This window comes from Hevea brasiliensis, unplaced genomic scaffold, assembly GCF_030052815.1.
Source record: "Hevea brasiliensis isolate MT/VB/25A 57/8 unplaced genomic scaffold, ASM3005281v1 Scaf4, whole genome shotgun sequence".
Taxonomy (NCBI): Eukaryota; Viridiplantae; Streptophyta; class Magnoliopsida; order Malpighiales; family Euphorbiaceae; genus Hevea; species Hevea brasiliensis.
In genome coordinates, this window is record NW_026614917.1 from 540361 (window position 1) to 567496 (window position 27136).

The 27136-nt window shown below is 32.2% G+C and overlaps 3 protein-coding genes and 1 pseudogene across 4 annotated transcripts; all 4 read right to left on the minus strand.

The window, feature by feature from the left end:
* Positions 1 to 3108: 3108 nt before the first annotated feature.
* LOC110651211 (pentatricopeptide repeat-containing protein At3g22470, mitochondrial-like) lies at positions 3109 to 5466 on the minus strand. The gene is made up of 2 exons (XM_058142280.1): positions 4370 to 5466; positions 3109 to 3356 (listed from the first exon to the last, which is right to left on the minus strand). The coding sequence occupies exons 1-2, from the start codon at positions 5354 to 5356 to the stop codon at positions 3351 to 3353; spliced, it is 993 nt and encodes a 330-aa protein (XP_057998263.1). The 5' UTR covers positions 5357 to 5466; the 3' UTR covers positions 3109 to 3350.
* A 1419-nt stretch (positions 5467 to 6885) lies between these two features.
* Positions 6886 to 17823, minus strand: LOC131177307 (putative pentatricopeptide repeat-containing protein At1g12700, mitochondrial; annotated as a pseudogene).
* A 1581-nt stretch (positions 17824 to 19404) lies between these two features.
* LOC110651216 (pentatricopeptide repeat-containing protein At3g22470, mitochondrial-like) lies at positions 19405 to 21730 on the minus strand. Its single transcript, XM_058142281.1, has 2 exons — positions 20932 to 21730; positions 19405 to 19649 (listed from the first exon to the last, which is right to left on the minus strand). Exons 1-2 carry the CDS (start codon positions 21706 to 21708, stop codon positions 19644 to 19646), a joined length of 783 nt encoding a protein of 260 aa, XP_057998264.1. The 5' UTR covers positions 21709 to 21730; the 3' UTR covers positions 19405 to 19643.
* Positions 21731 to 23815: 2085 nt separating this feature from the next.
* Positions 23816 to 26090, minus strand: LOC131177312 (putative pentatricopeptide repeat-containing protein At1g12700, mitochondrial). 2 transcript variants are annotated; one of them, XM_058142283.1, is made up of 2 exons: positions 25762 to 26088; positions 23816 to 25640 (listed from the first exon to the last, which is right to left on the minus strand). In XM_058142283.1, the coding sequence occupies exon 2, from the start codon at positions 25595 to 25597 to the stop codon at positions 24008 to 24010; it is 1590 nt and encodes a 529-aa protein (XP_057998266.1). In that variant the 5' UTR covers positions 25598 to 25640; positions 25762 to 26088; the 3' UTR covers positions 23816 to 24007. The 2 variants fall into 2 exon arrangements, with proteins under 2 accessions (XP_057998266.1, XP_057998265.1); XM_058142282.1 differs by having other exon boundaries at positions 23816 to 26090.
* Positions 26091 to 27136: the final 1046 nt, after the last annotated feature.

Sequence of the window (27136 nt, forward strand, 5' to 3'; positions counted from 1 at the left end):
AGGAAGAGAATACGAGGAACATTTGAATTACTTTATTTCCTTTTATAAAATCATTGACCCATTAATTATTGCCATAATCTGTGTTCCTATTGGTTTGGCGCATTAGATCATGAAGTGATTAGGTGCACCGGATTATCCAATAATTTTCCGAAAATGATAGTAAAAGGGAGCCAAGGAACATGAAGAGAATTTTGTGGAGAGTAGTTTTGATTTCGACACCGATAACTTTCAAAAATTAGGGTTAATTTCATTTATTATCTCTTTATTTGTGGGGTTTTATTTGTAATGTCTCTAAATTTTAATTTATATAAAAAAAAAATCTCCAAATTTTAATGTAAGTATCATTAAAATCATCGTAACTTGCTATCGCCGGTTTGTAATTAACTTATGTTTATATTTCACTTATTATCCTTCAACTTAGATGAATGTATTGCAATCGTCTCTCAATTTTAATTTGCATTACAAAAATTTCTAAATTCACTTTAGTATATTTTCTTTGAATTTTTTGTAAAAATATTCACAATAAATTATTAACTATGATTATGTAATTTTTCTTTCAAATTTTTATGGTTAGTTTAAAATTATAAATTTTTATTTATTTATTTTCTATTTATTTAAAATAAAAATTATATTTTTAAAAATAGTCTAATATGTTTGTTAATATATTTTTTGACTTATTTATTTGTTCAATTTATCTTAATAAAAATTATATAATAATTATTAATTTTTTCTTTAAGAAAAAAATAATAATATCATTTTTATTATTACTGTTTAATTTAATTATGTTAATGTGTAAAGGATTCAAATCCAATTTATCTTAATTTCATTAATTTTACTTTAATATAATTAGGAAAAAAAGTTAATAATATATTAGCAAATTAATTTATCTAATCTTAAATTATTATTATTGTTAAATATATTTAGTATTAAAATTATTTATATATTAAATTAAGTGTAGGGATTTTTGTAATACAATTTAAAGTTTAAAAAACATTTATGGTATACTTGTCTAATTGAGAGATGATTAGTGAAATTTAATAATAAGTTAACGTATAAACCAGTTATAATAGGTTACAAGTACTTTAATGATACTCAAATTAAAATTTAGAGATTTTCTTACAATCACTTGAGTGAAAATAGATGAAATTAATCCCAAAAATATGATTAGTAGTTTTTTTTTTTCTTTTTGTTGATTATTTAAAAATACTTGCAAATAAAGGGCAGAGGAAAAAAAAAAGCAACCAGTTCATCTAAAATAAGTTTTGTATTAAGTAAAAAAAAAAAAACAAAAAGCCAAAAACTGTAACAATAAGTTTCATGTTCAAAAGTGTTCTGTTAAGTTTTCATAAACACATATGTTGTTAATTAGTTAATTAAATTTCAATTTTAATTAAAATTTCTCTAAAATTGAGATGTTTAGATAATTGGTTCAGAATTAAATACTTGGAAAAAATCATAAATTTGTATCCACCGTTGCTTAATTTTGATGTTATTTCATCATTGACCCTCAACTTTAATGTGTTACAAGAATACTCAAATTTTAATTTAATACTATTTAAAATCCTTCTGATTAGATTCTGTTGGGTACTACAGTCAGAAATTGATTTTGACTTGCCTAGTTGGATTACACATAATAAAAAATATTTTTCTCTCTACCACGTGGAAATATCAGGATCTCTAATTGTGGTTGAAATATTATGGATAACTCTTTTAATTCATCTAATTTTTTCATTATTTTTGGATAGATAAAATCTTAAATTATTTTTTATTATATCTAATCCATCTAGGTATATCCATATTAGTTTTTGATCGAAGTACCCAATAAAATATGGTTAAAGGGACTTTGGGTGATATTAAATTATATTTTTAATATTTTTGTAATACAAGTTTAAATTAAGGCACGATAATGAAATAATCCTCAAAATTAAGGGACAATGAATGAAATTAACCCCCAAAAGAACTTAAAATTATTATATTGAATGAACTTGTTCAGAAATGCAAGTAGGTTTTACTTTTTCTCTTAAGTGCTTAGAAATGCAATAGTTGTTCTTGAAGTTGCAAAGGAAAAGGAACAAAAACCACAAAGCAGTGTAGAAAACATTGCCCAAAAGGAGCCAAAACCACATCCATTATTCTATTGCCTTAAACAGTTTACACAAAATTAAGAATGATAAAGTTTACACACACAAAAAAAAAAAAAGTTAAAAATGTCATTACTAAGATATATATAATCTAATGAAAGTTAAAATTTTAATTTTAAAAATAAAAAATTAGTTAATAAAATATTTTTACTTATGTTAATAGATATAATTAAAAAAGTTAACTAAATTTATAAATTTATATTAATGGATGGAATATTTATTAGTATATACTTAATTAGTTTGGTGGTTTGGTCATGTGAAGCGTAGACATACGAAGGCTCCAGTTAGACAAGCAGAGCACATTAGGTTAGAGGATAGAAAGAAAAAAAGGGGTAGACCTAAATTGACTTGGAGTAGAGTAGTACAACATGACCTAGAAGCATTACACATTTTTGAGGATTTAAGGATTTAACCCAAAATAGTTTAGAGTGGAGAAAGTGAATCCATATAGCCGATCCCAAATTTTTTGGATAAAGGCTTAGTTGAGTTGAGTATACTTAATTAGTTTCTAATAATTTACTAATTGTAATTGAATTAGTTGAGTCGTTGCTTCAGCTGAATCAAATAACTTAAATATATTCATATAAAAATTTAAGTTTCTATCCATCTTCAAAAGTTTTGCAGCTATGGATATGCAACAAAAAAGTATCTTTTCCAACTTAGTCTTCTATATCCTATTTAGGATATGGATTCTAAAGAAGACTCTGTAACAGAGCTTTGCACATGCAATTTCTATAGTACCAGAAATGTATTTATAGTTTATATCAATCCAAACAATATTGATTGGTTGAAGCAAAAAGTTTCTACAAAGATGCCAAAGATGATCAAATTTTAAATGAGTTCAATCACTAGCAAGGAAAATTAATAGAGTTAATTAAGTCATTCTGCAAAAAACAGTAAGGCAAGCTCTGTGATATTTGATTCCCAACACACTACAATTGTAACAAAGTTTTTAAATAAAAAATTCAATTCAGATTTTCATTCAACTTTCTCAGTCAAAGAAGTGCAGCAGTTCAATACAAAGGACTTGAGAATAGAAAAGAAAACAACCAGAATTCACCAGCCATCTGCCTTCTCAGCTTCTGCCCACGTGCAAGCTCCATTCATAACAGAATCTCCCTCTCTGCTTAGCTGTGAACCAAGAATTGCTGCAACTGATTTTCCTTCTCAAACCCTTGGCCATCTTTCTTTGAGTTTCTCCCTCTATTTTCATCTCTGCACTTATCAGAGACCTCCATTAATATGCAGGTAAAACCATTAAAAATGATAAGACTAGCAGTCCCAAACAAAAGCACATAACTGTTGCATTAGGTAGTCAATGTTAGACTAGACCAAGTTAAAATGGTAAACCATCTCCTCATCACCTCGATGACCTTCATCAAATCCAACTATAATTTCATAAACATATCATTACTAACCTGTTGGATATATATCACTAACACTTGTAATAGAAATATCTACTACCTTGGTTCATGCATAATCCATTCAGACAGTTCCTTTACAGAAGAAGGGTGATAAATATGTAAATTCACAGAGAATGACACACCTATTGCTAGGAGATTCCAAATACTATTACAATTCCCACATATAAATGGACATATCTAGTGAGTTTGCGAGTATTTTGCATTTAGGAAGTTAACAAAAGTTTGAAATTTAATGTCATCATAGTACATTGAGAAATGATTCTCCAAAATTGAAACAATTTACAAAATGCATTGACAACCGAAATAGCACATAATGTATTAGGAGTTGCATTCTTCGTAGAGAAAGGATAGACATCAAAAGAGGCACCGTAAGAAATCTTAAGTCGTTCATATGCTTACCCAATAGTTGTTTTGTCCATTTTCCTATGCCAAATACAACCATCTTCATTATACTCATTGTATATAGGAAATTGGCTTTACCTTGCTTTTTCAGAACAATGTATCAATAGAACAAATTCATTGATGTTAATGAGCATATACAGCCTATTAAAATGATAATGATATTACTACTAATAGAGAGTTTCATTTAAAAAAGCAAATACAACTAACCAGACAAAATTGTAATAGTACACATATTGAAATAGAATCAAGTACCTATAGCATACAGCATTACAAAGACTTCCTGCATCAGTTGATCAGGCATTGATTGATAACATCTCACTTCACATTTACACCTTTAAAACCTTTAGATTGATTTCGTAGTTTTCTCAAAATGGAATCACCATTGCAGGATAAACGTATTACCAATTTAGTGGTCGTGGCATCTGCAGAAAATCCCTTGCCAACCATTTCTTCAATAAGTTGTGATGCTTTTGGTACATCTCCATGCCTGAGAAACCCTTGAATAATCACATTATAACAGCAACCATTTGGTGAACATCCACCATCTTCCATCCCTCTAAACACCTTGTATGCTTCATCTAGCAATCCCTCTTTGCAAAGTCCTTTAATTATTGCACCATATGTATAAACATCAGGCTGCAAGCCTTTTTCAAAAAGCCTAGAAAAAAATTCCTTGGCATCATTAAGCTTCCCAGCTCTGCACAAACCATTTATCAAAATGTTATAGCACATATGACCAATCTTCAACTTACTTTGTTCCATCGCGTTAAATAGCATGAGTGCCTCACCAATATTCCCCTGTTTGCACAAGCCATCAAGAAAAGTTGAGAAAGTTATTATATCTGGCTGATTACCATGAGAAAACATGTTCTTGAAAAGAACGTGTGCAGTCCCGAGCTTCCCTGCATTCCACAAGCCTTGTATAAGAGTAGTATAAGTAATAGTGTCAGGAAGAAAACCTTTTTGAGTCATTTCATCACAAAGTTGCATTGCTTCATCTATCCTCTTGCTCTTGCAGTATCCATTAATCAAGATGTTGTAGCTAAAAGCATCAACTATTCCATTGTGTACCATCAAATCAAAAATTTGTATAGCTTCATCCAATTGGCTACGCAGACAATATCCGTCCATCAGTGAATTGTAACTGACAGCATCAGGCTCCACACCTGCTTGAATCATTATCTTGATTATGCTTTGAGCATTTGAAACTAGTCCCTCCTTACAAAGAGAGTCAATCAATATACTGAAGGAGAAAATGTCCGGAGATATGTTATGCCCCACCATTTCCTTCAAAAAGGCTGAAGCTTGTTTCCACTTTCCTAAATTGCAAAGACCATGAATTATGCAGTTGTAGGTTATAATATTAGGTGAAATGCCTTTATCCTTCATTTGAGATAGGAGGTTTACTGCCTCAGCAACTAGCTTATCCTTGCAAGGGGCATCGATGATTGCAGTGTAAGTTACAACATCTGGCTTCTCTCTCAATCATTTCTTTTAGCAACCAAATAGCCACATTTGTTTTTCCAAATTTACAAAGACCACTTACTATCACGGTGTAAGTACAAACATTAGGTTGACAACCTCTTGCAACCATGTCATTGAAAAAGTCTACTGCTCCATTGATTTTACCCTCTATACAGAGGCCGTTAATTAAGGTGTTAAATGTCACAATGTCGGGGTCCATTCCAATTTTGAGGATTTTCCCAAAAATTGAGAAGCCAAAATCCACAAGGTGCAAGCGGCAGAAGCAGTTAATCAAGATATTAAGAGAATGAACATTGTGTGAGATTCCTAGGGACTCAATTGTTCTGGACAAGGAAAGAACAGTGTGGTATTGTTTCATTCTGACAATAGCAGATAAAAATCGAGAAAAATGAACAATAGAAGGCAGAGGATGCATAAGAATGATGTGATTAAAGGAAGTTAGGACATCATCAACGTCCATAAAAGAAGCAGAATTGAATTTAGATATCAAGCTTGCATCTTTATGTGTGTGAGTGGAAGTTGATCTAGAAGAAGAATGGAAAGAGTAAGTAAATAATAGGCTTGCAGAATGAAAGTTACCGATTCCCAAATCCCATAGCATTGGAAGGTGGAAGCTCCTGAAACCTGAAGCTAAACACATGGTTTTCATAAAACTTGGCCTCGCCATTATCATCATCTTCGATCTCTGTAAATAAGTATAGCTTCACCAACTGCTTCTCTCTCTCTCTCTCTCTCTCAACAATTTCTATTTCTATTTTAATTTAATTTAATTTAATTCTGAAAATACTTCAATGAAATGTATATTTATAAAATGGAAGACAATTCAATTCCATAAAGTTAAAGGTAATTAATTGATTTCATGTGATTTAAAGATTCATTAGTTTCCTTCTGATCAAGGAGTAGTTTTAGTATAATAAGTCTTAATATTTCTGTATATGCGTGCATTCTCGGAAGAAAAATTAAAAGGCATTAATATATTAAAATTTTTAAGTAATAAAATGTGATTTACTAATCCACCTAAAATAAAATTTTATTTAGCTTTGATTTTTCTAATTCATGGTGGTATAATAAATTTTATACTCTATAAAATTGTAATTATCTTTCAAGGATAAAAAGGGAAGAAACACCAACATGCCTTTTTTCACCTCATCCCTGCTACTACTTTACACACAAATCACCGAGCAAAGCTAGTAGCTGACCAAAAGAACACATGGTTTAGCAAACTGGTGTAATGCACTAGTAGGGGAAATAGCACATAATGCAATAAGTGTTGCATTCTTAGTAGAGAAAGGTAAAGACGTTAGCATAGGCACTATAACAAATCTTTAGTTGTACATATACTTACCCAATATTTGTTCTGTCCATTTTCCTGCGCCAAAAACAACCATCTTTGCTATACTAACTGTATATAGGAAATTAACATTACCTCCCTCTTTCAGAACAACGTATCAATAGAACATATTCATTAATGTTTACAACTAATAAACAGTTTCTTGTATAAAAGCTAAAGCAACTAACAGGATAAATTGTAATTGTAAACATATTGAAAGAGAATTACATACCAATAACACACAACATAACAAAGACGTCTTACATCTATTGACCAGGCATTGATTGATAATATCTCACTTCACATTTACACCTTTAGAACCTTCAGTCTGATTTTGCAGTTTTCTAAGAATGAGATCGTCATTGGGCAATAAATGCATTACCAATTTGGTGGTCGTGGCATCTGCAGTGAATCCCTTACCAACCATTTCTTCAATAAGTTGTGATGCTTTTGGTACATCTCCATGTCTGAGAAATCCTTGAATAATTACATTATAACAGCAACCATTCGGTGAACATCCACCATCTTTCATTCCTCTAAACACCTCGTATGCTTCAACTAGCAATCCCTCTATGCAAAGGCCTTTAATTATTATACCATATGTATAAACATTAGGCTGCAAGCCTTTTTCAAAAAGCCTAGAAAAAAATTCCTTGGCATCATGAAGCTTCCCAGCTTTGCACATGCCATCAATCAAGATGGTATAACTCACATGATTCGGCTTCAATTGACTCCTTTCCATTGCTTCAAATAATGTAAGTGCCTCATCAAGATCCCCTTGTTTGCACAAGCCATCAAGCAAAATTGAGAAAGTTATTATATTTGGCCGATAACCATGATAACACATGTTCTTGAATAGCTCTTGTGCAGCCCTGGGCTTCCCTACGTTCCACAAGCCTTGTATGAGAGTAGTGTAAGTAAAAGCGTCAGGAAGAAAACCTTTTTGAGGCATTTCATCAAAAAGTTGCATTGCTTCATCTATTCGCTTGCTCTTACAATATCCATTAATTAAGATGCCATAGCTAAAAGCATTGACTATTCCATTTTGTACCATCAAATCAAATATTTTTCTAGCTTTATCCATTTGGCTACGCCGACAATATCCGTCCATCAACGAATTATAAGTGACAACATCGGGCTCCACACCTGCTTGAATCATTATCTTGATTATACTTTGAGCATTTGAAACCAATCCTTCCTTACAAAGAGAGTCAATCAATATATTGAAGGTAAAAATGTCTGGTGATATGTTTTGCCCCACCATTTCTTTCAACAAGGCTCGAGCTTGATTCCATTTGCCTAAATTGCAAAGACCATGAATTAAGCAGGTGTAAGTGATAACATTAGGTGAAATGGCTTTATTCTTCATGTGAGAGAAGAGGTTTACTGCCTCAGCAACTAGCTTATCCTTGCAAAGGGCATCGATGATTGCAGTGTAAGTCACAGCATCTGGCTCACAACCTCTCTCAATCATTTCCTTTAGCAACCAAATAGCCACATTTGTTTTCCCAAATTTACAAAAACCACTTACTATCACATTGTAAGAACAAACATCAGGTTGATAACCTCCTGCAACCATATCATTGAAAAAGTCTACTGCTAGATTGATTTTACCCTCTACACAGAGGCCGTTAATTAAGGTGTTAAATGTCACAATGTTGGGCTCCAATCCAATTTTGAGGATTTTCCCCAAAAGTGAGAAGCCAAAATCGACAAGGTGTAAACGGCAGCAGCAGTTAATCAAGATGTTAAGAGAATAAACATTGTGTGAGATTCCTAGGGACTCAATTGTTCTGGACAAGGAAAAAACAGTGTGGTATTGTTTCATTCTGACAAGAGCAGATAAAAATCGACCAAATTCAACAATAGAAGGCAGAGGATGCATAAGAATGATGTGATTAAAGGAAGCTAGGGCATCATTAACGTCCTTAAAAAAAGCATAATTGAATTTAGATATCAAGCTTGCATCTTTATGCGTGCGAGTGGAAGTTGATCTAGAAGAAGAATGGAAACAGCAAGTAAACAATAGGGTTGGATAATGAAAGTTACCGACTCCCAAATCCCATAGCAGTGGAAAGTGGAAGCTCCTGAAAGCTGAAGCTAAACACATGGTTTTCATGAATCTTAGCTTCGCCGTTACAATCATCTTTCATCTCAGTAAAGCTGCAAACTTTCAGTCGGCAGACAGAGAGAGCTTGTGTGTTTGCGCTGGAGTTGCTGCTCCGTTATCCAGCTGCTCTAAAAATACTAAAAATATAATTACGAATTTCTAAAAACTTTATTTTTTATATTTTATTTATAAATATTGAAAGTAAAAAATATTTATTGAAAATAATTAAAATTGAAATTTTTATTTATAAAATTTAAAAATTATATATAAATATAATCTAATGTAAGGTGAAATTTTAGTTTAAAAATAACAAAAAAAAATATGTAATTAAATTTATGAATTTATATTAATAAGTAGAATATTTATTAATATAAAATTAATTAGTTTTTAATAATTTACTGCTTGAAATTATTAACTAGTTGAGCAAATCCTTCAACAAAACCAAAATTTAAGTCGAATTTGATAAGATATATTCATATAAAAATTTAAGTTTTAATTTGGATTAATTATTAAAAATATGTAAAAAAGTATTTACAAATTTAATATACATCTAAAATTATTTATAGAAATAGTATTTATTTAACAAAATGCCATTGAAAAAAGAGGTAAAATACAGACTATTTAAAAGTGCATAATTAATTTGTTATTTGTATTTTTTTTTTATTCGGCTATTTAAAAATAAAATTAATAAAATAATTAAATTAAAAATAAAACAATATTATTATATCACGAGGTCATTGAAGATAATGGATAAAAAATAAATAAGTTATTTAATCACTTTTTATTTCATTGATAAATTGATCCATCTATTAATTTTTTGACTAATTTATCATTAATTATAGAAAAATTAATAAAATACCCATTAATTGTATTTTTAATGTAAAACAATTAAGTTTTGTGTTAAGAGTTTTGTTAAGTATTCATAAACACATATGTTGTTAATTATTTAATTAAATTTTAATTAAAAATTCTTTAAAATTGAAAAATTTAAACAATTAGTTCAAAATTGAATACTTTGAAAAAATTATAAATTAGTATTCACCATCCCTTAATTTTGATGTTATTTTATCGTCGTTTCCTTAACTTTAATTTGTATCACAAGAATACTCAAATTTAAATTTAATACCATTTGTAATACCCCAAAATTTTAAATTTTATTATTTTATGAGTATTATTGATATTTTAATCTTACTTAAATTTTAAGAAATTATTTGAGATTTTTCGGATTTTAAAAGTCGGGTTCGATTTTCCGAAAATATAAACTTTGATGATTTTTAAAAATTAATTTAAAAACCACGTGGCAAAACTAAAAATATATTTGGAGTCTACAAATTTTTCTGAGTTTTCTGAAATTTTTGTGAAATTTTTGGACCTCATTTTCGGTCCCAAGGCAGAGTAAAAATTTAAAATTTTGTATTCTAAATCGAACCGGACTGAATCGGACCGATCGAATCGGACCGCCTTCTTCTTCCTTTTTCTTCCTCTCCCGCGCGCGTTTCTCCTCCTCTCTTCCTCTCCCGATTTCTCTCTCCTCCCCTTGCCACGCCGCTCCCCAACCACTCCCGCTGCACACTTCTACCCCTTACCCACGGCCGGCCGTCGCCCCAGGCGGCCGGAAAATGCGCGTGAATGCCCCCTTACATGCGCGCGACTTTTCGTCTTCCCGGCCGATCCGGCCACCAATTAGACCGGGTCTTGTGTCCAAATCCATCTACTAGTCGAGAGCTTTCCATAAACGCCAAGAACACCGAAATCCATCGAGCGGTTTATCCAATTTTGGCCTGGGAAGTTTTAGCCCATTTTGATTTATGGGCTAAATTTCTCGCAAACCGTGAACTCTACGAGAAAACTGAGAGTACCAAAGCACTCCACTCGTTGAGAGCTTCGCGGCGATATAAATTTCAAATTTTTCCGACACCGTTTTTCGGTGGGTCCACGGAACTTCGCAGTGTTTTTCCGAGCATTTAATGAGCTTAGAAAATTCTGAAAAATTTATGTACTAACCCCCGTGTTATGGGCTTCGTGTAGGCATCTTCAATTCGCGGAAATTCGACAGTTGTCCGGATCTGTGAATTTCCAGCATGCACCGCCATCGGAAAAAGTCTCTGAATTGAATTGAGGTTTTGGCTACCCCACCATTGTCAGACGTTCCGAGCGCGTCCCCGAAGTCGGAATCAGCAAAGGTAAACCCGAACCTTGCTTTCTTGTAATTTTCTAGTGTTTAAATAGGATTAAAAATTCATAAAATATTCGTGGTAGCTCAGAAAATTGTGATTCTTTTTGCAATAGCCTAGTAATATTGCTAAGGACCGCGGGGCAAAGTTTTAGAATTTTTAGAGCGTGTTTGGGCAGTTTTTGCAAAAATGATCAATTATAAGGACTAAATTGAAATTTTACATATTGTGATGGATGATTGATTTGATGGGCCCAGGAGGGGCTGTGTGATGTGATTGAGTTGTGGATATATGGATTGTGAATATAGAAGTGTGTTTTGAGCCCTTTTGCAGGCTGGGTAGGTCCTAGGTATAGGGGAGACTCTGTCAGATTTTTGGCACGACTTAGGACGTATTTGGTCTTTTCTCTATTTGTATTGAGTCAAATTTATTAAATAATTATAATGTAATTGTCAGATGAGCCGGGACAGCCTTCTTCCTTCGCCCAGCCGCCACAGTGACCGTTGTCAAGTCTGTGAGTAAAATATTAATTTTAATTGTAATTTCAATAGTATTATATGTTCAAGCATGCCCATGCATCACCTATATGCATATATCTATGTAGTTAAACTCTAGGCACGTTTTATGTTGCATTCACAATTGTTAAAGTGCCATGTATGTTGTTGTGGTAATTTGGAGCAGTGTGTGTGCGTTGGCGTGCGTGTGATGTGGTGTTGGCTATGGATAGGACGGGTAGTCACGGCTTGAGATCTTCGCTGGGACCCGATCCTTCGGGGGTAGTCACGGCTTGAGTTCTTCGCTGGGACACCGATTTGATTTATTAAGCGAAAGTCCGGCTTGAGTTCTTCACGCACTGTGTTGGATTTAAGAGAGTCAGATTGGGGATCACCCCATATATTATGATTGTTATTACTGGGTGTGTGAGTGCTACAAATTACCTTTTTGCTGTTATGATGTGAATTTATTGCTGATGTTGCATTTCACTCCACAGGGTGCATTAGTTTTAGATAATTATAGAGATTATGGTTAAAATTGATATTTTACTCTCTGAGTCGAACGCTCACTCCTGTTCAATATTTTTTTTCAGGCTACAGGAGGATTTTATTGTGGTTAACCTGTTTTTCTCCTTCGCAGGTTGTCTATTAATATTTGTGTAATTTTATTAACTCCTAGAATTTTCGCATGTGTTAGAAGTATTTATCTGGTTTGGGTCTGTAATATTATTATCACGTTGGACCTATAGATGCATAATTTTATGCATGTTTGATGGGTTGGATGAGGGAGCTGAGCTCCCATTTATTTTTATGCTGATATGAGTATGTGGAGGGTGAGCTGAGCTCCCCAGTTGATTATTTATTGTGTTTACAGGTTGGGTGAGTCAAAAACTCCCCGTTGGAAGGTCCATTTTATGACCGGACTCTGTCCGGTTGATTTCTTGAAATTGGGCCCAAATGGGCCTTAGAGTTGGGTTAATGAATAGTTAGGCTTACTACGGGCCTCGGAGGCTTTAGGCTGGCCCAGGTCCTAGTGCCGATCTGGCCCATAGGTTGGGTCCTGACACCATTTGAAATCTCTATAGCTAGATTCTATCGGGTATCATAGTTAGAAATTGACTTTGACATGCCTCACATGGAAATATCAAAATCTTTAATTGTGATTGAAATATTATGGATAATCTTTCATTTCATCTAATTTTTTCTTTATTTTTTGATAGATAAAATCTTAAATTATTTTTTATTATATTTAATCCATCCATATTAATTTTTAATCGAAGTACTCAATAAAATATAATTAAAGGGACTTTAAATAATATTAAATTATATTCTAAATATTTTTATAATATAAATTAAAGCTAAAGGAGTAACCAAATAACCCTCAAAATCAAAGGATAATGAGTAAAATTAATCTCAAAACAACTTAAAATTATTATACTGACTGAAGTTGTTCAGAAATGCAAGTGGATTTTGCTTTCATTGTTTCACTAGATGCTTAGAAATGCAACCATTATTCTTGAAGAAGCTAAGGAGAAGGAGCAAAACCACAAAGCAATGTAGAAAACATTGCCCAAAAGGAGCAAAAACCACAACCATTATTCAATTGCCTTAAACAGTTTACAGTTTACACAAAATTGATAAAGTTAAAGTTTACCAAAAAAAATTAAGAATGTCATTACAAAGATGTACATAAAACTCAACTCAACTCAACTAAGCCTTTATCCAAAAAATTTGGGGTCGTCTATATGGATTCGCTTTCTCCACTCTGAACGATTTTGGGTTAAATCCTTAGAAATATGTAATGCTTCTAGGTCATGTTGTACTACCATCCTCCAAGTCAATTTAGGTTTACTCATTTTTTTCTTTCTATCCTCTAACCTAATGTGCTCTAATTGTCTAACTGGAGCATCCGTATGTCTACTCTTCACATGACCAAACCACCTCAATCTCCTTTCTCTCAACTTATCTTCAATTGGCACCACTCCTACCTTTTCTCTAATACTCTCATTACAGACTTTATCTAGTCTAGTATGGCCACTCATCCACCTTAACATTCTCATCTCTGCAACTCTTATTTTAGATGCATACGACTCTTACAAAGATGAACATGAAAATTAAAAAAATTATTATTTTAATTTTTTAGTTATATTAATAGATATAATTAAAAAAAAAGTTAATTAAATTTATAAATTTATATTAAGAGAGATAATATTTATTATTATACAATTAATTAGTTTTTAATCATTTACTAACTTTGTTTGAATCAGATAACTTAGATATATTCATATAAAAATTTAAATTTTGATCCTATCTTGAAAATTTTTGCAGCTATGGATTTAAAAAAGAAAAAAAAAAGGGTATCTTTACCTATAGAGTCTTCTAGTGTCTCCAGCCCCGAGAGATGGTACCTCAAACCTAGGATACAGATTCTAAGGAAGGTTGTGTAATAGAGCTTTGCACATGCGATTTCTATAGAACCAGAAATGTAGTTATAGTTTATATCAATCCAAACAATATTGCTTGCTTGAAGCAAAAAGTTTCCGCAAAGATGCTAAAAATGATGAAATTTTTAATGAGTTCAATCGTTAGCAAGGAAAATTAATAGAGTTAATTAACTCATTCTGCATATAATTTATGCAGAGACTGATACAGTAAGACAAGCTCTGTAATACTTATTCCCAATACACCACGAAGGAATGAGAACATTCATGAGAAGCTCTGTAATATTTGTTCCCAACACACCACAAAGGACATGAGAACGTTCATGAGAATAGAAAAGAAAACAACCAGAAGTCACCGGGAGCAGAATCACCTAAGCTAGTACAAACTGGCCCCCCGACCTTATAGGCTGGAAAAGAGTAGGAAGAACCACTCCCTCAAGCTTCTGCCCACGTGCAAGCTCCATTCACAACAGAATTTCCCTCTCTGCTTAGCTATGAACCCGAAATTGCTGCAACTGATTTTCCTTCTCGAACTCTTGGCCATCTTTCTTCGAGTTTCTCCATCCATTTTCATCTCTGCCCTTATCAGAGACCTCCATTAATGTGTGGGTAATACCAATAAAATGATAAGACTAGCAGTCCCAAACAAAAGCACATAGCCTGTTGCATTGGGTACTCAATGGCAGACCCAGACCAAGTTAAAATGGGAGGCCATCTCCTCATCACCTTAATGAACTTCATCAAATCGAACTATAATTTCAGAAACATATCATTCCTAGCCTGTTGGATACATATCACTAACACTTGTAATAGAAATATCTACCACCCAGGTTAATGCATAATCCATTCAGACAGTTCGCGAAGGTTCACTTTCTCGAAATAGCAAGCAAAACTATCCTTTTTTCCCCTTCCATTAAATTTAACAATGCATACATAATATTATATAGATGTTTTTAGTTATCCATTTTTTTTTTCTTCTTGCCAAAATACTTGCTACATTTTGCAGTTGCAACACCAAGTCAAGAATAATGTGTAAGGAGCAAATTAGGGAATAGGCACATTATGAGTTGTGCTTATGGAATCACAATCACATGATGCTTGCAAGTTAAAAACAACCATATGCACTGATTTCTTATACAGAAGAAGGTTGATAAATATTGAAACTCACAGAGAATTAAGCACCTATTGCTAGGAGATTTCAAATACTATTACAATTCCAACAAATAAAAGGACATATCTAGTGAGTTTGCGAGTATTTTTCTCAAAGGAAGTTAACAGAAGTTTGAAATTTAATGTCATCATAGTGCGCTGAGAAACGATTTTCCAAAACTGAAACAATTTACAAAATGCGTTGACAATGGAAATAGCACATAACGTAATAGTAGTTGCATTCACCGTAGAGAAAGAGAAAGAAACCAAAAGACAAGGCAGTAAGAAATCTTAAGTCATTCATATGCTTACCCAATAGTTGTTTCGTCCATTTTCCTATGCCAAATACAACCATCTTCACTATACTCACTGTATATAGGAAATTGGCTTTACCCTGCTTTTTCTGAACAGTGTATCAATAGAACAGATTCATTGATGTTAATGAGCATATACAGCCTATTAAAAGGATAATGATATTACTACTAATAGAGAGTTTCATTTAAAAAAGCAAGTACAACTAACTAGACAAAATTGTTATAGTATACATATTGAAATAGAACCAAGTACCTATAATATACAGCATAACAAAGACTTCCTGCATCAGTTGATCAGGCATTGATTGATAACATCTCACTTCACATTTACACCATGAAAACCTTTAGATTGATTTCGTAGTTTTCTCAAAATGGGATGGCCATTGCGGGATAAACACATTACCAATTCGGTGGTCGTGGCATCTGCAGAAAATCCCTTGCCAACCATTTCTTCAATAAGTTTTGATGCTTTTGGTACATCTGCATGCCTGAGAAACCCTTGAATAATCACATTATAACAGCAACCATCCGGTAAACATCCACTATCTTCCATTCCTCTAAACACCTTGTATGCTTCATCTAGCAATCCCTTTTTGCAAAGTCCTTTAATTATTATGCTATATGTATAAACATTAGGCTGCAAACCTTTTTCAAAAAGCCTAGAAAAAAATTCCTTAGCATCATGAAGCTTCCCAGCTTTGCACATGCCATCAATCAAAATGGTATAACTCACATGATTAGGCTTCAATTGACTCTTTTCCATTTCTTTAAATAATGCAAGTGCCTCATCAAGATCCCCCTGTTTGCACAAGCCCTCAAGCAAAGTTGAGAAAGTTATTATATCTGGCTGGACCATGAGAACACATGTTGTTGAAAAGAACGAGTGCAGTCCTGGCCTTCCCTGCATTCCACAAGCCTTGTATAAGAGTAGTATAAGTAACAGTGTCAGGAAGAAAACCTTTTTGAGGCATTTCATCAAAAAGTTGCATTGCTTCATCTATCCTTTTGCTCTTGCAATATCCATTAATCAAGATGCTGTAGCTAAAAGCATCAACTATTCCATTGTGTACCATCAAATCAAAAATTTTTATAGCTTCATCCAATTGGCTACGCAAACAATATCCGTCCATCAGTGAATTGTAACTGACAGCATTAGGCTCCACACCTGATTGAATCATTATCTTGATTATACTTTGAGCATTTGAAACCAGTCCCTCCTTACAAAGAGAGTCAATCAATATATTGAAGGTAAAAATGTTTGGTGATATGTTATGCCCCACCATTTCTTTCAACAAGGCTCGAGCTTGATTCCATTTGCCTAAATTGCAAAGACCATGAATTAAGCAAGTGTAAGTGATAACATTAGGCGAAATGCGCTTATCCCTCATTTGAGAGAAGAGGCTTACAGCCTCAGCAACTAGCTTATCCTTGCAAAGGGCATCGATAATTGCATTGTAAGTCACAACATTTGGCTCACAACCTCTCTCAATCATTTCTTTTAGCAACCAAATAGCCACATTTGTTTTCCCAAATTTACAAAGGCCACTTACTATCACAGTGTAAGTACAAACATTAGGTTGGTAACCTCCTGCAACCATGTCATTGAAAAAGTCTACTGCTCTATTGATTTTACCCTCTACACAGAGGCCGTTAATTAAGGTGTTAAATGTCACAATGTCGGGCTCCAATCCAAATTTGAGTATTTTTCCGAAAATTGAGAACCCGAAATCCACTAGATGTAAGCGGCAGAAGCAATTAATCAAGATGGCAAGAGAATAAACATTGTGTGAGATTCCTAGCGACTCAATTGTTCTGGACAAGCAAATGACCGTTTGGTATTGTTTCATTCTGACAAGAGCAGATAAAAATCGACCAAATTCAACAATAGAAGGCAGAGGATGCATAAGAATGATGTGATTAAAGGAAGCTAGGGCATCATCAACGTCCCTAAAAGAAGCAGAATTGAATTTAGATATCAAGCTTGCATTTTTATGTGTGTGAGCGGAAGTTGCTCTGCAAGAAGAATGGAAAGAACAAGTAAATAATAGGGTTGGAGATTGAAAGTTACCCATTCCCAATTCCCTTAGCAATGGAAAGCGGAAGCTCCTGAAAGCTGAAGCAAAACACATGGTTTTCATCAATCTTAGCTTCGCCGTTACAATCATCTTTGGATCTCAGTAAAGTTGCAAACTTTCAGTCGGCAAATAGAGAGAGTTTGTGTGTTGCGTTGGAGCTCCTGCTCCGTTATACAGCAGCTCTACCGGCTAATCCAGACGCTAATTAGGACTTCATTTAAATTTAATTAAATTGAATAAAGAAGTGATTTTGATAACTAATTTACAGCTTGAATTGTTAACAAGATGAGCAAATCCTTCAGCTAAGTCAAAATTTAAGTGAATTTTATAACTAACATATATTTATACAAAAATTTCTGTTTTAATGTGAATTAATTATTAAATATATGTAAAAAAAATATTTACAAATCTAATGTCCATCCAAAATTATTTATAAAAATTATATTTATTTGATAAAATGCTATTGAGAAAAGAGGTTTTGTGAAAAGTTTTCTAATATTCTTAAAAATATTATTTTTAATAGTATTTTTGGACATATGTTAATGAAATAAAAAGATGAAATTATTTAGAAGTGTTTAATTATTTTTTATTTGTGTTTTTTTTATTTTTATTTAATTATTTTTTTAATGATTGTATAATTAATATATATTTAAAATTATTTAAAAATAAAATTAATAAAATATTTAAAAAATAAATAAAACAATATTATTATACCACGATGATGCTATCATTTAAGGTAATGGACAAATCGAGAAAATTTTCTTCTAATTTTAGTGTGTTTTAAAATTTTTAAGGTAAGTTATAATATAATTTTTAAGTTTTGACAAAATTAATAATTTAGTTTTTCTATTTAAAAAAAAATAAATTAGTTAATTACTTTTTATTCCGGGGATATATTGATTCAATTACTCATTTCTTGTCTAATTTATCGATGATTATAGAAAAATTAATAAAAGATCCATTAACTATATTTTTATTATAAAACAATTAAGTTTTTGACATTTTATTTTAATAAAAAAAATTTCCTTCATTAAACTTTATATTTAAATACTTCATATATATATTATTTATTAAATATATATGTTTCGTATATTTATATCTTGAGTTACTGTAACATCCCTCTCCCTTCTACAGTGTAGCTGAGCAAGGCGTACAACATTCGGTGCCGGAGCACCCTATCCTATCTTATCGTTTACAAAATTAATTTAATATCTATTTAATTTTTATTATCTCACTTGTATAATTTTTTTTTTATTATCCCATTTCATTTTTATGGAGACCCAGACAGAATCCCCTCTGTTCTATTAGTGCATGGTGGGTTTAATGCTACCTGTTAAAACAATTTATATCAATTTCATCTATTAACTCATCATATTACTTCTCATGCTCGTATCAATTTTCAAGAAAATAAAATACTTTGTTTCATTTATATAAAGTCAAGTATAATATTTACAATTCATATCCTTTACATCTATTTAATTACATACAATACCAAAATGCAAAATCTAATATGTACATGAGCTCTACCAAAATGACTGATGAGGTGACAACCCACACTGTAGCAGATCTGGTCCAAGTCCGGTCTAGGCCCTATTGCTGCTGCTCTCCAGTACCTATGCGTGGTAAGAACCAACGTGTTAAGCATAACGCTTAGTGGTGCATAAATAAGGAAAAATAACTAAACAATTTAAAATAATTATTTCACGAATAACCTTATAAATAAATATCAATTTTCATGTATTTAAAATTTTTTACATGTTTTTTAGAACTTGAACTTTTGAAGTAAATAAGCTAATAGGGATCTTTTCTGTGCCTATACCTTACACACCACAATTGTAACAAAGTTTTTAAATAAAAAATTCAATTCAGATTTTCATTCAACTTTCTCAGTCAAAGAAGTGCAGCAGTTCAATACAAAGGACTTGAGAATAGAAAAGAAAACAACCAGAATTCACCAGCCATCTGCCTTCTCAGCTTCTGCCCACGTGCAAGCTCCATTCACAACAGAATCTCCCTCTCTGCTTAGCTGTGAACCAAGAATTGCTGCAACTGATTTTCCTTCTCAAACCCTTGGCCATCTTTCTTTGAGTTTCTCCCTCTATTTTCATCTCTGCACTTATCAGAGACCTCCATTAATGTGCAGGTAAAACCATTAAAAATGATAAGACTAGCAGTCCCAAACAAAAGCACATAGCTGTTGCATTAGGTAGTCAATGTTAGACTAGACCAAGTTAAAATGGGAAACCATCTCCTCATCACCTCGATGACCTTCATCAAATCCAACTATAATTTCATAAACATATCATTACTGACCTGTTGGATATATATCACTAACACTTGTAATAGAAATATCTACTACCCTGGTTCATGCATAATCCATTCAGACAGTTCTGGAAGGTTCACTTTCATGAAATAGTAAGCAAAACTCTCCTTTTCCCCCTTCCATTGAATTTAGCAATGCACACATAATATTCTATTAATGTTTTCAGTTATCCATTTCTTTTTCTTCTTGCCAAACTACTTGCAATATTTTGCAGATGCAACACCGTCAAGAATAATGAGTAAGGAGCAAATTAGGGAATAGGCACATTATGAGTTGTGCTTATGGAATCACAATCACATGATGCTTGCAAGTTAAAAACAACCACATGCACTTATTTCCTTTACAGAAGAAGGGTGATAAATATGTAAATTCACAGAGAATGGCACACCTATTGCTAGGAGATTCCAAATACTATTACAATTCCTACATATAAACGGACATATCTAGTGAGTTTGCGAGTATTTTGCATTTAGGAAGTTAACAAAAGTTTGAAATTTAATGTCATCATAGTACTTTGAGAAATGATTCTCCAAAATTGAAACAATTTACAAAATGCATTGACAACCGAAATAGCAAGTAATGTATTAGGAGTTGCATTCTTCGTAGAGAAAGGATAGACATCAAAAGAGGCACCGTAAGAAATCTTAAGTCGTTCATATGCTTACCCAATAGTTGTTTTGTCCATTTTCCTATGCCAAATACAACCATCTTCACTATACTCCTTGTATATAGGAAATTGGCTTTACCTTGCTTTTTCAGAACAATGTATCAATAGAACAAATTCATTGATGTTAATGAGCATATACAGCCTATTAAAATGATAATGATATTACTACTAATAAACAGTTTCATTTGAAAAAGCAAACGCAACTAACTAGACAAAATTGTAATAGTACACATATTGAAATAGAATCAAGTACCTATAGCATACAGCATTACAAAGACTTCCTGCATCAGTTGATCAGGCATTGATTGATAACATCTCACTTCACATTTACACCTTTAAAACCTTTAGATTGATTTCGTAGTTTTCTCAAAATGGGATCACCATTCAGGATAAACGTATTACCAATTTAGTGGTAGTTGTATCTGCAGAAAATCCCTTGCCAACCATTTCTTCAATAAGTTGTGATGCTTTTGGTACATCTCCAAGCCTGAGAAACCCTTGAATAATCACATTATAACAGCAACCATTTGGTGAACATCCACCATCTTCCATCCCTCTAAACACCTTGTATGCTTCATCTAGCAATTCCTCTTTGCAAAGTCCTTTAAATATTGTACCATATGTATAAACATCAGGCTGCAAGCCTTTTTCAAAAAGCCTAGAAAAAAATTCCTTGGCATCCTTAAGCTTCCCAGCTCTGCACAAACCATTTATCAAAATGTTATAGCACATGTGACCAAGCTTCAACAGACTTTGTTCCATCGCTTTAAATAGCATGAGTTCCTCACCAATATTCCCCTGTTTGCACAAGCCATCAAGAAAAGTAGAGAAAGTTGTTATATCTGGCTGATTACCATGAGAAAACATGTTCTTGAAAAGAAAGTGTGCAATCCCGGGCTTCCCTGCATTCCACAAGCCTTGTATAAGAGCAGTATAAGTAATAGTGTCAGGAAGAAAACCTTTTTGAGGCATTTCATCAAAAAGTTGCGTTGCTTCATCTATCCTTTTGCTGTTGCAGTATCCATTAATCAAGATGTTGTAGCTAAAAGCATCAACTATTCCATTGTGTACCATCAAATCAAAAATTTGTATAGCTTCATCCAATTGGCTAGGCAGACAATATCCGTCCATTAGTGAATTGTAACTGACAGCATCAGGCTCCACACCTGCTTGAATCATTATCTTGATTATGATTTGAGCATTTGAAGGAGAGAGTCAATCAATATACTGAAGGAGAAAATGTCTGGAGATATGTTATGCCCCACCATTTCCTTCAAAAAGGCTGAAGCTTGTTTCCACTTTCCTAAATTGCAAAGACCATGAATTATGCAGTTGTAGGTTATAATATTAGGTGAAATGCCTTTATCCCTCATTTGAGATAGGAGGTTTACTGCCTCAGCAACTAGCTTATCCTTGCAAAGGGCATCGATGATTGCAGTGTAAGTTACAACATCTGGCTCCTCTCTCAATCATTTCTTTTAGCAACCAAATAGCCACGTTTGTTTTTCCAAATTTACAAAGACCACTTACTATCACGGTGTAAGGACAAACATTAGGTTGACAACCTCTTGCAACCATGTCATTGAAAAAGTCTACTGCTCCATTGATTTTACCCTCTATACAGAGGCCGTTAATTAAGGTGTTAAATGTCACAATGTCGGGGTCCATTCCAATTTTGAGGATTTTCCCAAAAATTGAGAAGCCAAAATCCACAAGGTGCAAGCGGCAGAAGCAGTTAATCAAGATATTAAGAGAATGAACATTGTGTGAGATTCCTAGGGACTCAATTGTTCTGGACAAGGAAAGAACAGTGTACTATTGTTTCATTCTGACAATAGCAGATAAAAATCGAGAAAAATGAACAATAGAAGGCAGAGGATGCATAAGAATGATGTGATTAAAGGAAGTTAGGACATCATCAACGTCCATAAAAGAAGCAGAATTGAATTTAGATATCAAGCTTGCATCTTTGTGTGTGAGTGGAAGTTGATCTAGGAGAAGAATGGAAAGAGTAAGTAAATAATAGGCTTGCAGAATGAAAGTTACCGATTCCCAAATCCAATAGCATTGGAAAGTGGAAGCTCCTGAAACCTGAAGCTAAACACATGGTTTTCATAAAACTTGGCCTCGCCGTTATCATCATCTTCGATCTCTGTAAATAAGTAGAGCTTCACCAACTGCTTCTCTCTCTCTCTCTCTCTCTCTCTCTCTCTCAACAATTTCTATGTCTATTTTAATTTAATTTAATTTAATTCTGAAAATACTTCAATGAAATGTATATTTATAAAATGGAAGACAATTCATTTCCATAAAGTTAAAGGTAATTAATTGATTTCATGTGATTTAAAGATTCATTAGTTTCGCCCTGATCAAGGATTAGTGTTAGCATAATAAATCTTAATATTTCTGTATGTGCGTAAATAATGAAAAGAAAAATTAAAAGGTATTAATATATTAAAATTTTTAATTAATAAAATATGAATTACTAATTCACCTAAAATAAAATTTTATTTAGCTTTAATTTTTCTAATTCATGGTCGTATAATAAATTTTATTAAATAAAATTTTATAAACTTTTTTCTTTCATGTTAACTTTTCTATAAAATTGTAATTATCTTTCAAGGGAAAAAAAGGGAATCTTTCAAGGGAAAAAAAGGGAAGGAACACCAACATGCTTTTTTCCAACTCATCCCCTACTATTAGGATATGCCAATTTTCACCTCATCCCTACTAGATTTTAATTGATTTCATATCCCTTAAAGTTAAAGCTAATTAATTGATTTCATGTGTTTAGAGATTCATTAGTTCTTAAATTAAAAGACATTAATATATTAAAATTTTTAAGTAACAAAATACTTTTTACTAATCCACTTAAAATAAAATTTTATTTAGCTTTGATTTTTCTAATTCATGGTGGTATAATAAATTTTATACTCTATAAAATTGTAATTATCTTTCAAGGATAAAAAGGGAAGAAATACCAACATGCCTTTTTTCACCTCATCCCTGCTACTACTTTACACACAAATCACCGAGCAGAGCTAGTAGCTGACCAAAAGAACACAAGGTTTAGCAAACTGGTGTAATGCACTAGTAAGGGAATAGCACATAATGTATTAAGTGTTGCATTCTTAGCAGAGAAAGGTAAAGACGTTAGCATAGGCACTATAACAAATCTTAAGTTGTACATATACTTACCCAATATTTGTTCTGTCCATTTTCCTGCGCCAAAAACAACCATCTTTGCCATACTAACTGTATATAGGAAATTAACATTACCTCCCTCTTTCAGAACAACGTATCAATAGAACATATTCATTAATGTTTACAACTAATAAACAGTTTCTTGTATAAAAACTAAAGCAACTAACTGGATAAATTGTAATTGTAAACATATTGAAAGAGAATTACATACCAATAACACACAACATAACAAAGACGTCTTACATCTATTGACCAGGCATTGATTGATAATATCTCACTTCACATTTACACCTTTAGAACCTTCAGTCTGATTTTGCAGTTTTCTAAGAATGAGATCGTCATTGGGCAATAAATGCATTACCAATTTGGCGGTCGTGGCATCTGCAGTGAATCCCTTACCAACCATTTCTTCAATAAGTTGTGATGCTTTTGGTACATCTCCATGTCTGAGAAATCCTTGAATAATTACATTATAACAGCAACCATTCGGTGAACATCCACCATCTTTCATTCCTCTAAACACCTTGTATGCTTCAACTAGCAATCCCTCTATGCAAAGGCCTTTAATTATTATACCATATGTATAAACATTAGGCTGCAAGCCTTTTTCAAAAAGCCTAGAAAAAAATTCCTTAGCATCATGAAGCTTCCCAGCTTTGCACATGCCATCAATCAAAATGGTATAACTCACATGATTAGGCTTCAATTGACTCTTTTCCATTTCTTTAAATAATGTAAGTGCCTCATCAAGATCCCCCTGTTTGCACAAGCCCTCAAGCAAAGTTGAGAAAGTTATTATATCTGGCTGCTGACCATGAGAACACATGTTGTTGAAAAGAACGAGTGCAGTCCTGGCCTTCCCTGCATTCCACAAGCCTTGTATAAGAGTAGTATAAGTAACAGTGTCAGGAAGAAAACCTTTTTGAGGCATTTCATCAAAAAGTTGCATTGCTTCATCTATCCTTTTGCTCTTGCAATATCCATTAATCAAGATGTTGTAGCTAAAAGCATCAACTATTCCATTGTGTACCATCAAATCAAAAATTTTTATAGCTTCATCCAATTGGCTACGCAAACAATATCCGTCCATCAGTGAATTGTAACTGACAGCATTAGGCTCCACACCTGATTGAATCATTATCTTGATTATACTTTGAGCATTTGAAACCAGTCCCTCCTTACAAAGAGAGTCAATCAATATATTGAAGGTAAAAATGTTTGGTGATATGTTATGCCCCACCATTTCTTTCAACAAGGCTCGAGCTTGATTCCATTTGCCTAAATTGCAAAGACCATGAATTAAGCAGGTGTAAGTGATAACATCAGGCGAAATGCGCTTATCCCTCATTTGAGAGAAGAGGCTTACAGCCTCAGCAACTAGCTTATCCTTGCAAAGGGCATCGATAATTGCAGTGTAAGTCACAGCATTTGGCTCACAACCTCTCTCAATCATTTCTTTTAGCAACCAAATAGCCACATTTGTTTTCCCAAATTTACAAAGACCACTTACTATCACAGTGTAAGTACAAACATTAGGTTGGTAACCTCCTGCAACCATGTCATTGAAAAAGTCTACTGCTCTATTGATTTTACCCTCTACACAGAGGCCGTTAATTAAGGTGTTAAATGTCACAATGTCGGCCTCCAATCCAAATTTGAGTATTTTTCCGAAAATTGAGAACCCGAAATCCACTAGATGTAAGCGGCAGAAGCAATTAATCAAGATGGCAAGAGAATAAAAATTGTGTGAGATTCCTAGCGACTCAATTGTTCTGGACAAGCAAATGACCGTTTGGTATTGTTTCATTCTGACAAGAGCAGATAAAAATCGACCAAATTCAACAATAGAAGGCAGAGGATGCATAAGAATGATGTGATTAAAGGAAGCTAGGGCATCATCAACGTCCCTAAAAGAAGCAGAATTGAATTTAGATATCAAGCTTGCATCTTTATGTGTGTGAGCGGAAGTTGCTCTCGAAGAAGAATGGAAAGAACAAGTAAATAATAGGGTTGGAGATTGAAAGTTACCCATTCCCAATTCCCTTAGCAATGGAAAGCGGAAGCTCCTGAAAGCTGAAGCAAAACACATGGTTTTCATCAATCTTAGCTTCGCCGTTACAATCATCTTTGGATCTCAGTAAAGTTGCAAACTTTCAGTCGGCAAATAGAGAGAGTTTGTGTGTTGCGTTGGAGCTCCTGCTCCGTTACACAGCAGCTCTACCGGCTAATCCAGACGCTAATTGGGACTTCATTTAAATTTAATTAAATTGAATAAAGAAGTGATTTTGATAACTAATTTACAGCTTGAATTGTTAACAAGATGAGCAAATCCTTCAGCTAAGTCAATATTCTTGACACTCAATATTCTTGAAAATATTATTTTTAATGGCATTTTCATATGCATGTCAATAAAATAAAAGATAAAATTATTTAAAAATACATAATTATTTTTTTTATTTGTGTTCTTTTTTTTTATTCAATTATTTTTCTTTTTAATGGATGTATAATTAATATATATTTAAAATTATTTAAAAATAAAATTAATAAAATAGTTAAATAAAAAATAAAACAATATTATTATATCACGAGGATGCTATTATTTAAGGTAATGGACAAGTCGAGAAAATTTTTTTTTAATTTTAGTGTGTTTTAAAATTTTTAAGGTAAATTATAATATAAATTTTAAGGTTTTATAAAATTAATAATTTAATCTTTATATTTAAAAAAAATAATTAACTAATTACTTTTTATTACTTTGATATATTGGTTCAGCTACTCATTTCTTGTATAACTTATCGATGATTATAGAAAAATTAATAAAAGATCCATTAACTATATTTTTATTATAAAACAATTAAGTTTTTGAAATTTTATTTTAATAAAAAAGTTTCCTTCATTAAACTTTATATTTAAATATTTAATATATATATACATATTCATCTATATATATATATGAGAGTAATTTACAACATAGTTTTAATTCTTTAAATTTTGTTTTATTAATAAAATAATTTTTTAATTTAAACTTTATATTTAAATAGTTAATTATATTATAGTTAATTTAAACTTTTTTAATAAATTTTGTTTTATTAACAAAAATAATTCTTTATCAACACGAATTTTTTAATTTTTTAAGAAAACTCTATTAGAATTATAATTAAATTGTTATATATATAATTATTATACTAAATAAAAATTTTTTTTAAAAAAAATTATATAATAAAATCAATATATTTACAATAATTTTATTATAAATACTGACTGTAGTGAGTCCTATTGAATACCACCATAATCGATTATTATAATTAAATCGTTATATTTATAGCGATTGTTCTAAATAAAAATTCTTTTCAAAAAAATTTATATAATTAAATTAATATATGTATAATAATTTTATCATAAT